Source organism: Procambarus clarkii, chromosome 23 (genome assembly GCF_040958095.1).
Source record: "Procambarus clarkii isolate CNS0578487 chromosome 23, FALCON_Pclarkii_2.0, whole genome shotgun sequence".
Classification (NCBI taxonomy): Eukaryota; Metazoa; Arthropoda; class Malacostraca; order Decapoda; family Cambaridae; genus Procambarus; species Procambarus clarkii.
Genome location: NC_091172.1, coordinates 13658293 through 13670217, shown reverse-complemented (window position 1 = coordinate 13670217; position 11925 = coordinate 13658293). Strand labels below are relative to the sequence as shown.

At 49.6% G+C, this 11925-nt stretch overlaps 1 protein-coding gene across 1 annotated transcript in view; it reads left to right on the top strand.

The window, feature by feature from the left end:
- Patronin (calmodulin-regulated spectrin-associated protein patronin) overlaps positions 1–11925 on the top strand; it is a 195599-nt gene that overhangs the window by 16075 nt on the left and 167599 nt on the right. The window contains exon 2 of the mRNA XM_069329901.1: positions 11128–11403. Coding sequence (XP_069186002.1) covers positions 11128–11403 — 276 coding nt within the window. The remainder of the gene's footprint in view (positions 1–11127; positions 11404–11925) is intronic.

The following is an 11925-nucleotide window of genomic DNA, read 5'->3' as shown; positions in this document are numbered from 1 at the left end:
CCCCCTCCCACCACCACTCTTCCCCCCCCCCCCCCACCAACCCACTCTCCCCCCCCCCCTCCCCCCACCCCCTCTTCCCCCCCCCCCCCCCTCCCCCACCAACCACTCTCCCCCCCCCCTCCCACCAACCACTCTTCCCCCCCCCTCCACCAACCACTTTCCCCCCCCCCCCCCTCCCCCCCACCACCTTCCCCCCCCCCCCCCCCCTCCCACCCACCACTCTCCCCCCCCCCCCCTCCCACCCACCACTCTCCCCCCCCCTCCCACCCACCACTCTCCCCCCCCACCCACCACTCTCCCCCCCCTCCCACCCACTCTCTCCCCCCCTCCCACCCACCACTCTCTCCCCCCTCCCACCCACCACTCTCCCCCCCTCCCACCCACCACTCTCCCCCCCTCCCACCCACCACTCTCCCCCCCCCCCTCCCACCCACCAACCACTCTTCCCCCCCCCTCCCACCCACCAACCACTCTTCCCCCCCCCTCCCACCCACCAACCACTCTTCCCCCCCCCTCCCACCCACCAACCACTCTTCCCCCCCCCCCCTCCCACCCACCAACCACTCTTCCCCCCCCCCTCCCACCCACCACTCTCCCCCCCCCCCCTCCCACCAACCACTCTTCCCCCCCCTCCCACCCACCAACCACTCTTCCCCCCCCCCCCTCCCACCCACCACTCTCCCCCCCCCTCCCACCCACCACTCTCCCCCCCTCCCACCAACCACTCTCCCCCCCCCCCCCTCCCACCAAAGGTCTAACCTTCACCTTTAAACTGACTGCTATATTTAGGCTTAATAAAATACAATGTGAAGAGTAAAAACATAATCACACAATACTGACAGGTTTTTCAACACTGAGCGGGACAGCGGGAAAGGCTGCTCGTGTAATTCAGTTCATTGTTGGCTGATTTATTAGCTAATAATCGGGCCCGCCCTGCACTCTTTACTATACCTATCGCATTATAACTGAAGATTAAACTCGTACATTTTAATTATATTATTGTTTATCCTTGTTGCCAACTCGTAATACCGTATGATAATGGGTGTAATACACATTTTTAAAGATTAGACACTCGTTGAGTTGCCATAGACTCAACCACAGAACACTGTCTTAACATCAGAGGTCCGCGGTTGTTCAATGTCTTCCCAGCAAGTAGAAGAGATATTGCTCGAATAAAGGCGGAAGTCTTTAAGAAAAAACTGGACGGTTTTCTGCAAGAAATGCCGGACCAACCGGGCTGTGGTGGATATGTGGGCCTCCGGGCCACTCCAAGCTGGTGGACCAAGCTCTCCCAGTCAAGCTTGGCCCCGTGTCTCGCTTGGGGAGTAGAACTACTCACAGAACACAATCCAAGTAAAAAAATAAAAGTTTTGCCTAACCTAGTTTCTCGAGACCAGATGCTTAAGAAACGATATTTTTACTGTGCATTAATTTTCCCTGAACGCCCACAATGTTGACGGTTTGGTGGGCTGCGGTAGACATGCTGTGTGTTAGGGGAAGGACGAGAGGGAGTGTACAACTGAGCAGCTCAGCCCCAGACAAACATTTTTTTGTATTAAAATGTGAAGTTAGTCAAAGTATTGAGTGTTGCCATTATGTGTAAATGTTGCTGTTGTTGATAGTGTTGTACACTCCTGTTGTAGTGTTACCCTGTTGTATACAGGGTAATGTAATGTGTCAAGTAAAATACAAGTGGAGAAGTTAACAATAGGACTTGGGATATATAGTGTGGCAAAGTCTGTCAAGTTGTGCTGACAAAGTTTACACTTGTCTACGGCAGCAGGTGGTGCAAACTCCCAGATGTAAAGCACAATGAAATCACATTAACGTGATGTATTGGTGAGAAAATCCGTAGGAGCCATGAGGAGGATTCGAACCTGCACACTTGGTGCGCCGTTCACCGCCCAAAGGTGATTGCTGCCGAGCCTAAGCCTAGCAGTAACCTTTAGAAACCTTATTGGACGACTTGCATAGGTCACCTAATGAATGAGTGGAGCTGCGATACATTCGTCAAGCTACGCACAGCAGCGGCTGATAGTATGATTGGTCAGACCATCAGACTGGAGGCCTGGTCAGAAAGCAGGCTGCTGGTGTCATTGGTTCTCTGAAGTATCTGATGGTAACCTGGAGAAAAGGCAGCAGGAGTGCATATATAAGCAAGGAGAGGGAGAGTGAGAGTGCGGATTCTCTTGGGTGGCATAAATCTTAATCGATCAATCGAGTGCGGAGGCGGGGTTGACTGCTGGTGTTGGAGAGTGCTCGTCCAACTTGTCCTCCTATAAAGAACGTCGCTTTTCGCTCATATGCGTAACATACGACCAAAAACTGTCGTACTAGAAAATAGAAGCGGCTGGCGAAAGTGACGTACTGTTCCGTTTTCTGTGTTGAGTCCTCTAGTAGGTTAGGAGAGGACACTTTAAACTGACCGTTTTCTAGACGTTGGGAAACCTTAGGAGGACGGAGGAGAGCGACGGAACACGTCTCCGCTCTTGTCACCACGACGGTTATTTTGGCTAACTGAGTTTCTCTGCGGTTATTAATGCGTGACGTTATAAAAAAAACTCCGAGGAGAAAGCAGCCGTCGGAGAGGTTTGGTAAGTTGCGTCAAGTGTTGGGAGAGGAGGAGGAGGGGTGGTGGTAGGTGAAGGTGGCGGCGCTGTGGACCATGTCCTACATACATGTTAAACTATGGGTAATGTGGCGTGTACAGTTTCTCCTCGTAGTCAGTCACCTCGACTGTCCTCATCTTCAAGATGATCTTCATCCCTGTGGCTCGTCTGCCTCTATAACTTTCACTCTTTGTATATTCTGTTATTGTTGCTCGACTTATAATTTGCCCGTGGCTGCTATGTCGATACCCTTAATTATTTTGTATGTCAGGATCATGTCTCACCGGTTTCCTTTCTTAAATTGACAAAAGATTCAGCTCCGCCAATATGTTCTTATACCTAAAATCTTTCAATTCGGGGACTAGCCAATTGTACGTAACCAATGTGCTTTTATCTTTATTGAAGTGTTGACTGGAAGTTGGTGCTTGATACTTTATAGCAGCTGGGTTATAAGTTGTATATAGTGTGTCCAAGTGATGGTGTCTTGGTTCCTGAAGGTTATGACGACGCGAGACAACTTTCCTTGTGCTGTTGACTGTAGGCTTCCCATGATAGGCTCATGGCTATTGACCCCGTATGCATTGTTCCTCAGGTTCAATATCACATAATCGTATTCTCACCACTTTGTATTACTGTGTACTGAATCCAGTAACCATTTGTCCTCCCGCACTCTCGTTATTGTGCAAGTGTTGTGTTGGTGGCCTGCTGTCCACGTCCTGGTCTTCTCCACGTGCACTCTACATCATCTGCCAATAGTGATACAAGAGTGGTCAATACGTCATCTGTCTCCCTTGTAATAAGACTTGCACTGGGCCTAGCACCCACTCTTGCCGGACTCACCTTTTGACATTTCTCCATTCTGATTTATATATTACCTTTGGCAGGTTAGAGGAAGAGTCGAGGCTGGGACGGGGAGAAGCGTATCAGGATAACGTATAACAAGCGTATAACGAAGCGTATAATAAGAGAAGCAGGTGTCATAGAAGGAAATGATATGTAAATGTTCTGGGTGTTAATGTGGGAACGTTTTGAGAGTCTAAACAAAGGTAGCACCAGCCAGGGAAATGATAAGGTGGGTTATGACAACTTTCAAACGGAGATGCCACCATAGTGCTCCGTGTTTTCAAATTCATAGATCATGTACTGTATGCAGACACGCAATGCAGCACCTAAATTATGCTGGGGTTGTCTCAGAACACTCAAAATGTTCTCTTTGGAAAGGAGAACAGAGAGGTATCACTTGGTATATTCGTGAAGATACTGGAAGGCCAGGTTTCAAGCCTATACAATAAAGTAATCTACTGGAGCGAAAAATGTGATAATCAGATAAATAGGCACAATCAGATAACACTATGAAGAATATCAGAGATCCACGTCTCTTAGTCTTTCTGCATCTAAGTAAAAGAAATATGATCGGAACACAAGTAGAAATGAACAAAATTGAACGAATTCCTACAAAAATGGGCAATCAGCCTGATTGTAAAGCATATGTGGGTCTGCAGGTCGGTGCAAGCAACATCCTTACCTGGTTGATGGGGTTCTGGGAGTTCTTCTACTCCCCTACTACTTGACTTGTGAGAGTTTGGTCCACCAGGCTGTTGCTTGGAGCGGCCCGCAGGCCCACATACCCACCACAGCCCGGTTGGTCCGGCACTCATTGAAGGAAACAATCTAGTTTCCTCTTGAAAATGTCCACAGTTGTTCCGGCAATATTTCTTATGCTTGCTGGGAGGACGTTGAACAACCCCGGACCTCTGATGTTTATACAGTGTTCTCTGATTGTGCCTATGGCACCTCTGCTCTTCACTGGTTCTATTCTGCATTTTCTTCCATGTCGTTCACTCCAGTACTGACGTTGTTATTTTACTGTGTAGATTTGGGACCTTACCGATTAAATTATTACTAGTCAACCCTAGCCCCCGTCCGGGCCTTGACAGTTATGAGTACTGTCGGAATTGACTACAGGTAAAGTATGGGGAGAGGGAGATGTAGCGGAGGTGTGGCAGGAGTGTTGGGGTTATCTTGAGATGATTTCGGGGCTTAGCGTCCCCGCGGCCCGGTCCTCGACCAGGCCTCCTTTTGTTACCCCCCCCCCCAGGAAGCAGTCCGTAGCAGCTGTCTAACTCCCAGGTACCTATTTACTGCTAGGTGAACAGGGTGAAAACTGCCCATTTTGTTTCCGCCTACCCCGGGGATCGAACCCGAAAATCCAGGACTACGAAACCGAAGTGTTGTCCACTCAGCTGTGGGGCCCCCTCTGGGCCTGAGGTGGGGGGACTGTGCCCCCCCCCTTTGCGCTCCCTGCTGGAACTTGCCCACTCCTGACCTACCTGGGAGCCGGTCGGGCCGGTCGGCCGAGCGGACAGCACGCTGGACTTGTGATCCTGTGGCGCTGGGTTCGATCCCAGGCGCCGGCGAGAAACATTGGGCAGAGTTTCTTTCACCCTATGCCCCTGTTACCTAGCAGTAAACTAGGTACCTGGGTGTTAGTCAAACTGTCACGGGCTGCTTCCTGGGGTGGAGGCCTGGTCGAGGACCGGGCCGCGGGGGACACTAAAAAGCCCCGAAATCATCGCAAGATAACCTGTTGTACTGCCGTGTTTATGGTGGCGTGCTTGTGTGGCTGTCACCTCCGCTCTTACACCTTACTGTGTACTTCACTCCTACCTGAAGGGCCTTCATGCAGAAATTAATCCCCAGATAAGACAAGCAGGAATGACTAGGTGAAGTTACAGGAAATAAACAGGGCAGAGCGAGGGTTAATAGGATTTTATGCTTCCAATTTAAATTGTCCCGAAATGAGTAAGTAACGTGATGCATGCATGAGCGTCCAACTGTCCATAGATATTTTTGTGGTGTGGGTGAGTATAGCTGCCATTAAAGAGTTGCCATCAGTGTTTAATGTGGTGTTCCTGCGTCGGCAAGTTTCTCCCGCCAAGATTTCTCGAGGGTGGGAAGGCAAACTGTGTCAGTGATTTCTCTAGTGGTAATTATATTGCTAACGTTTATCGTATAGCGGGTAGCGCGAGCAGGTGTCCTCGCTCAACGCCCACCCTGAGGCGTCTGGTGGGCCGCAAGGTGGATGGGTTCACTTATAGCCTGGCTATATAAATGTACCAGTTTATATAGCTTGGGGGACTGGGGGGTTGGATAGGGGTGTCGTACCAACGTGTGTGTGGGGTGAGTTTCCTATGTTCGTGGGGGAATGTTAGTTATATTAACGGACCAATAAATCGATGGTTTTGACTTAGTCATGATGCAAGCTCACTCTCAAGTGCTGGATCAGTAAATTACAAGAAAAGTGTTCCACAGGGTTCACATATAACGTGGTCGGGGGATTGGGTGGGTGTCGGGGGGTGAGATGTTGGGCGGGGCGGCCTGGGTGGAAGACGAGGTAGAACAGCTCAGTATGAGGGCGGTGAGCGTGGCGCGCGCGTGTTACCGCTACCGTGTCTAGGGGAACACTGCTCCCGCCCTGGTGGGCCCCTCCCCCTTAGCCTGCCGGCGCTGGTGCCGGCCCTCACACCCACACTTGTATATAGTGACACACCTCCTCAGTTATGTTACAATACGTACTCCCTGGCTGTGATAAATGTACAGTGAAGCCGACAAAAAGTGTACACATCTGTTTAAAGCACGCCTAGAGCCTACAAGGAATTACTTGGAATCTTTTCCTGCCTTCTGAAGTCTGTGTCATTAACTGCTGCTAACTTGGAAGTGGTGATAGTGTTTCTGAGTGGTGTAATCTGTGACAACATGAAACAAAGGAGGGGTGTGTGTTTGTGTGATTGTTACATATAAGGCTATTGAGATTGATTCGTTTATAATGCGGACTTCTTAAGGAAGAGTCCTTCGGAGGGGGACCGTGAGTTCTTCCTCGGCAGGGTTTAAAAAGGCCGACGAGTCCTCCAGCCAGAGAACAAGTTAGCCAGGGCAAAGATATATCAGGGGTGTGTAAATTCACCTCGGCCATAAAGATGCGGGCCTTCCGGGGTAGCGTGAGGAAGAAGATAGCCGAGCTGGAGGCCAACTCTAAATTGAAGGATGAGGAGGAAGGTGATGATAAGGGTAATGACACAACTCCTGCTCAGGTCCGAAAGTGCCATACCAAACTGTCGCATGCCAATCACACTGCCGACACACCAGGAGGATGCTGTTCATGACACGAAGATCACTGTAGAGGAGGGAGATGAGACACGGGAGGTGCAAGCTCATCTCGAGAGCAGGCAGGTTGGAGTTCTGAGGCTAAGGATGCCTTCACTAATGAACACCACTCAGAGTCTGAGGCGGAAAAGTGTTTATGAATCCCGTAAACTGATGATGAGGAGAGTGATGCGCCATGAAGCTGAAGAGGTCACACACAATCACTTTGACCACTCAGATGCAGACTCCTGGACTGACCTTGAGAGAACTTCGCCAAGATATACGAGCCTATCCCATACAGGGTTCGCAGGGAGGCCTGGCAAAGATGACCAAGGAGGAGTTACTGTACAACATCAACAGTGAAAGGATGAGGTTGCAGATGAAACACATGAGCAGGAAGGAAATTCTCAAAGAGATTGACCACTTGCGAGAACATCCAGTACACTTCACACAGAGCTACAACAAGGTCAAATGTGCCAAGCAGCCGACCAACCTCACACCAGCATCAAGTGTAGCAAGATTCATTCCGTCCAGCATCCAGATTGCCAGACCTTGCACAGTGACACTGACACAGAGTTTGGGGAGACTGATTATGTGACCCGGTCTGAACTGTACAAAAACATTCATAATCTGCAGAACTCTCTGGCCAGACACAACAAATTATTGATGGATGAGGACAACCAGTCCTGGAGGTCGTGCCAGGTCAGCACGATGATCCCGTCTATATCTCCCGTTCAGAGATATTGTCTAAAGTGGACCCAACGTATACCACCCGCCCGGAGGTCACCACGACTAGGGAGATTATGCATCAAAATAGTAACAAAGACAACTACTTATCGCGGTCTGAGATCTTGACTCGCCTGAAAGAGATGTGTGAGAGTGAAGATGAGCGTGGCCTCTCACCAGCTAACACAGCCGACTCCAACTGGGACGTGTGTTCTTGTGTTTCTTGCGAGCAGTGTGGCACCGACAACATCTCTGCTTCTGAGGCCGAGTGCCAGTGCGGCGCCAAGCAGACTGGAGACAAAAGACATAAAGAGCACATCAGTCCCCATAGGCCCTCCTCACCTGGAGATCAATCTCTTCTCTCCCAAGATTCCTGGTCCAACGGAGAGTTTGAGAAAATCTATGAGCCTATTAAGGGGCCGAGTGTTGTGAGACGACGAGATTATCTCGTCAGTCGCACTTTAGAAGAGCAGAAAAAACGCCTCCAAAAACTGGCACAAGTGAAAGGAGCACCAACCCTCCGAGGGCAGAGGTAAATATCTTCCTATCGATGCATGGAGTCTTAGTGAGAGTGAAGATGTATATGAATCCCTGGCACGTGTGGCTCGCTGCTTCTCTACGGGCAGGCTCCAACACATTGGCGTCTATCAGTAAAGCTCGCCAGAAAACTGGAGGCGGTGGTGACCTGGAGTTGCAGCGGCGTGTGCGTGAAATACTTGATGGGCAAAATCAGATTAATACCACAACAAGAATTAAAGTGGTACAAGCCATCACTGAGCACATAAAGCACCATCTTGATCTTGAACAACTTTGAGGATGAAGAAGAGAGAAATCATGAGATTCGTGAGGGCGGCTGAAGGAGGCTATGGCACAGGACTGGGGAAACTCTGAGCAACATCAACCTGGGTCATATCTATGTCCCTATGGAAGAAAGCGCCAAGAGTTCAAAAACTGGGAAGCAAGGAAAACACTGATTATGATACATTCGGTAGCATTGACTCACTTATTTTTGAGCCCAAGGTTCCAGCCATTCAAGAGGCATCGGATGAAGGAACTGTGTCTAGTGCACTGAGCAACACCATTAGCACTGACAGCCTACTGGACAAAGCCCTTGAGCAGAACTATGATACTGATGATCCTGCCCTGAGTGCCATGAGTTTTTTGATGATGCTGCTTCAACTAGAAGGGGAAAAAACTGAACTGTGAATTAAAAGAGGAGGAGGAGGAGGAGGAGGGAGATAATGACGACGACGAGGAAAACGCCCATTCCTACACCAGCTCCTTCAACACCATAGCTGAGAGTGAGCAAGAATTACCCATCTATGACACAGACGACGAATTGCAGGAACATCCAGTAAATGATATTCAAAACATATCGAAAGAGAACCCACTCAACCTAAAGCAACACCCATGGCCTTGGAGTGCTGGTAACCAAAATCATCAGGGACGCTCATCAGTCAAACAAAGAACAAACCAAGCTGCCTCTTAAACAGAAGATATACAATGGCTTGATGGGTTTGGGGTTTATAAGGTTTGGTTCCAAGGAAAATATAAAATCTCCAATTCTTCTCTGCAATCAAGAAAAATCCCAATTTCGTGGTATCTGGAAAAGATACCCCAAAAGAGTCACTCAAAGTACCCGTGGTGATGGAGCTGCAGCGAGGACTGGACTCGCAGCAGTCCTCAGAAAGACGTGAATGGGTACGAGTCATTCCAGATGGATTTTCACAGGCTGTCCGGCAAGAGGTTGCCCAGCGAAGAAGACTCGATGTACCGATTATCACCCAGATCACAACGAAGCACTGTACCATGGCGGCACCACAACCAGCCACGATACAGTCGACTCCGAGACGGACAGCGTAACCAGTCAAGAGAGCGTATCTTCAAAGGCAACCTAACGGAGATGGGCGACGCCACTGACCTCGACGACAAAAAGAAGAAAAAGAATTCATTTCAGCACAAGTTTGTTGTAAATCAAGGCAATGAATCCGACACTAGCGAACTGATTGAAAACAAGTCTGTAAGTCTGAGCACGCAGCCATACCTAGACTCGGACACATCGTGGGACTACATGGAGGCTGTTGAAGAGGAGAAAGCGGCCATGCAGAGATATGCTGTCACTCTGGAGGCCCAGGCTGAAGTGGGCTCGGTGACTCTTGGCCCGCGGGTAGTTGGAAATATGCGCAGGAAACACCTTTACCAAAGCATTGACAAAGTCGAACACACACAAGCTGAAGGGTCTCCTGAGGGAGGGACGTCTCTTCAGGCATCTGTTACAGAAGCTGTAACAGATGTTCATAATATTGGAAACCCAGTATCATCACCACCCCTTCACTGACTGACCTCCAATTGGCACATGTGAGTGTGACCAGTCCCATTGATTACACCGACGAAGAGATAGATGGTCGGCAGCTTTTTCGTGCCTACCAGCGACGTCAGTTTAGAGCCCCAAGTGACCATGAGGGGGGTGATGGAGGTGGAAGTGCAAGTACCACAACACAGGATTACCAGGAGACAGAGGAGGACATGTATGACGTGTGTGATTCTAGTGGAAGCCTTGTACAGCGTAGCCAAAAATAATCCGTCAGTGGTGCTGCTGAAGCACCATGTGTACCAAAGCATTGAGTCCCTTGCCTCCCGTTCATGCATATCTTCCACAGTGTCCATCAAGTCACCCGTCACAGAAGGAACATTGGACGATGGCGAGCTACAGCTTTACGGTTCACGTCACGGGGAACCCATATATGGTGTGCGAAACTCTCGCCTCTTCCACTCTATGAACGGCGCTTTCGTTAGTAGAAGCAACAGCGATAGCGCGGTTGATCCGCCTGTCATTATCCGTAAAGGCAGGGTAGTGGAACTTACAGAAGAAATGTTTAAAGGCACCCTGGAGCGTAAGGTATTGCCTCAAGAGCTTGATGATAGCCACCAGAACCTGACCTTCCATAGTAGCCTACTGCCTACCACAGTACACGAGGAGGATCGTCTCTATTTCCATAATACTGTTTCTTCCACTGAGTCACGGGAAGTCCACTCATATGAGAATGATAGCGAGATCTATGGCACACATAATGAGATTCGTGAGGAAATTTTTCAGGTTACCCGGGAGCAATTGAAAATTGATCCTCAAGAGGAAGTTTCAGCAAAAGAGGAGTCTTCTGCAGATTCTTTCACATCCCAGAGAAAGACTGAGAACACTGAAGATGAAGTAATGGAGGGTACATCGACGGCCAAGATCAAGAGAGTGCAAAAACTAGGGGTGTCAATCTTGGGGAATAATAATGATATGATGATTCGTGAACTGAAGCTTAAATTGAAACATAAGTTTAACCCTGATGATGAGAGTGAAGGTTCTGAAGATGCCACTACCGAGAAGTTATCCGAGGTTAAGGGCACAGTCATCAGCAAGGTGCCTCTGATAGCCACCATTTCCAGTGACTCCAATTCCGTGGCACTGAAGCGGGAGCAGCTGGCTCCTCACATGAACAAGATATTTGGCTCTCTGCACAAGAGACGTCGCCAGAGCATTGAGACTGTGATGAGTAAGAGTGAGGCTGGAGGAACAGATGAATGTGGAAAGTTCTTTCCAGGAAAGGGCGATGTCACAAAAGATACGAAGGATGAGAAACAAGAAAAAAACGAAAAGGAGAGAGAGGTAATAAGGTTAACAAGAGCAGACGGAGGCGTTGAGCATGTTTGGGTGCCAACACCGGACTACACACCAGCCTCCACGCTACCAAGAGAAAACTTCAACCACTCTATCTTGGCCTTTGATCACCTCATGGACCACCAACTAGCCCAAGAGGAGGACTACAGCTTTGATTTAGCCGACTTGGCTAAGTTTGTCCACGAACACATCTCCAAGAACAAGAACCTGTACTCGGACCCAGGAGGTCCGGACTCCGTGCCCACACCTGTTGCTCAGGTCAGTGCCTCTGTCTCCCCCAGTCCCACCAATGAACCCATGCTGCAGAGTGGTGATTTCCCTAAACGTTCTGTACGATTTGATATGCGAAAACAATTGGCCGATTTGAGTGCCACTTGGTCAGACTTAGAGAGCGTCATCTTTGCCGAAGACAAGTCTGGTTCCGAGTATCAGGACAGGGCAGAGAAACAGTGGGACATTGGGGAGTACGTGGGGAGTGTGTTATCTAGCGGCAAGCTGCCGGCCTCTCGCATGGAATCCTACAAAGATAGTGATTGTCTGCTATGGGAGCAGCTGGCCAAGATGAGGCGCAGCAAGGCCCCAGAGGACCGTGAGCGCTGGCAGTTGGAGAAGACGAAAAGGATGCTGCTCTGGATACATCTGTCCGATGACAACACCTACACTGAGTGGTGTTACAAGAGTCAGTGGTGGAAGGTGAGAATAGTACCGATACCAGCTCTAAACCGACTCTCGGCACCTGAATACTTGCAGCACGGGTGCTGGTTTCCTGTCACTAGTCTC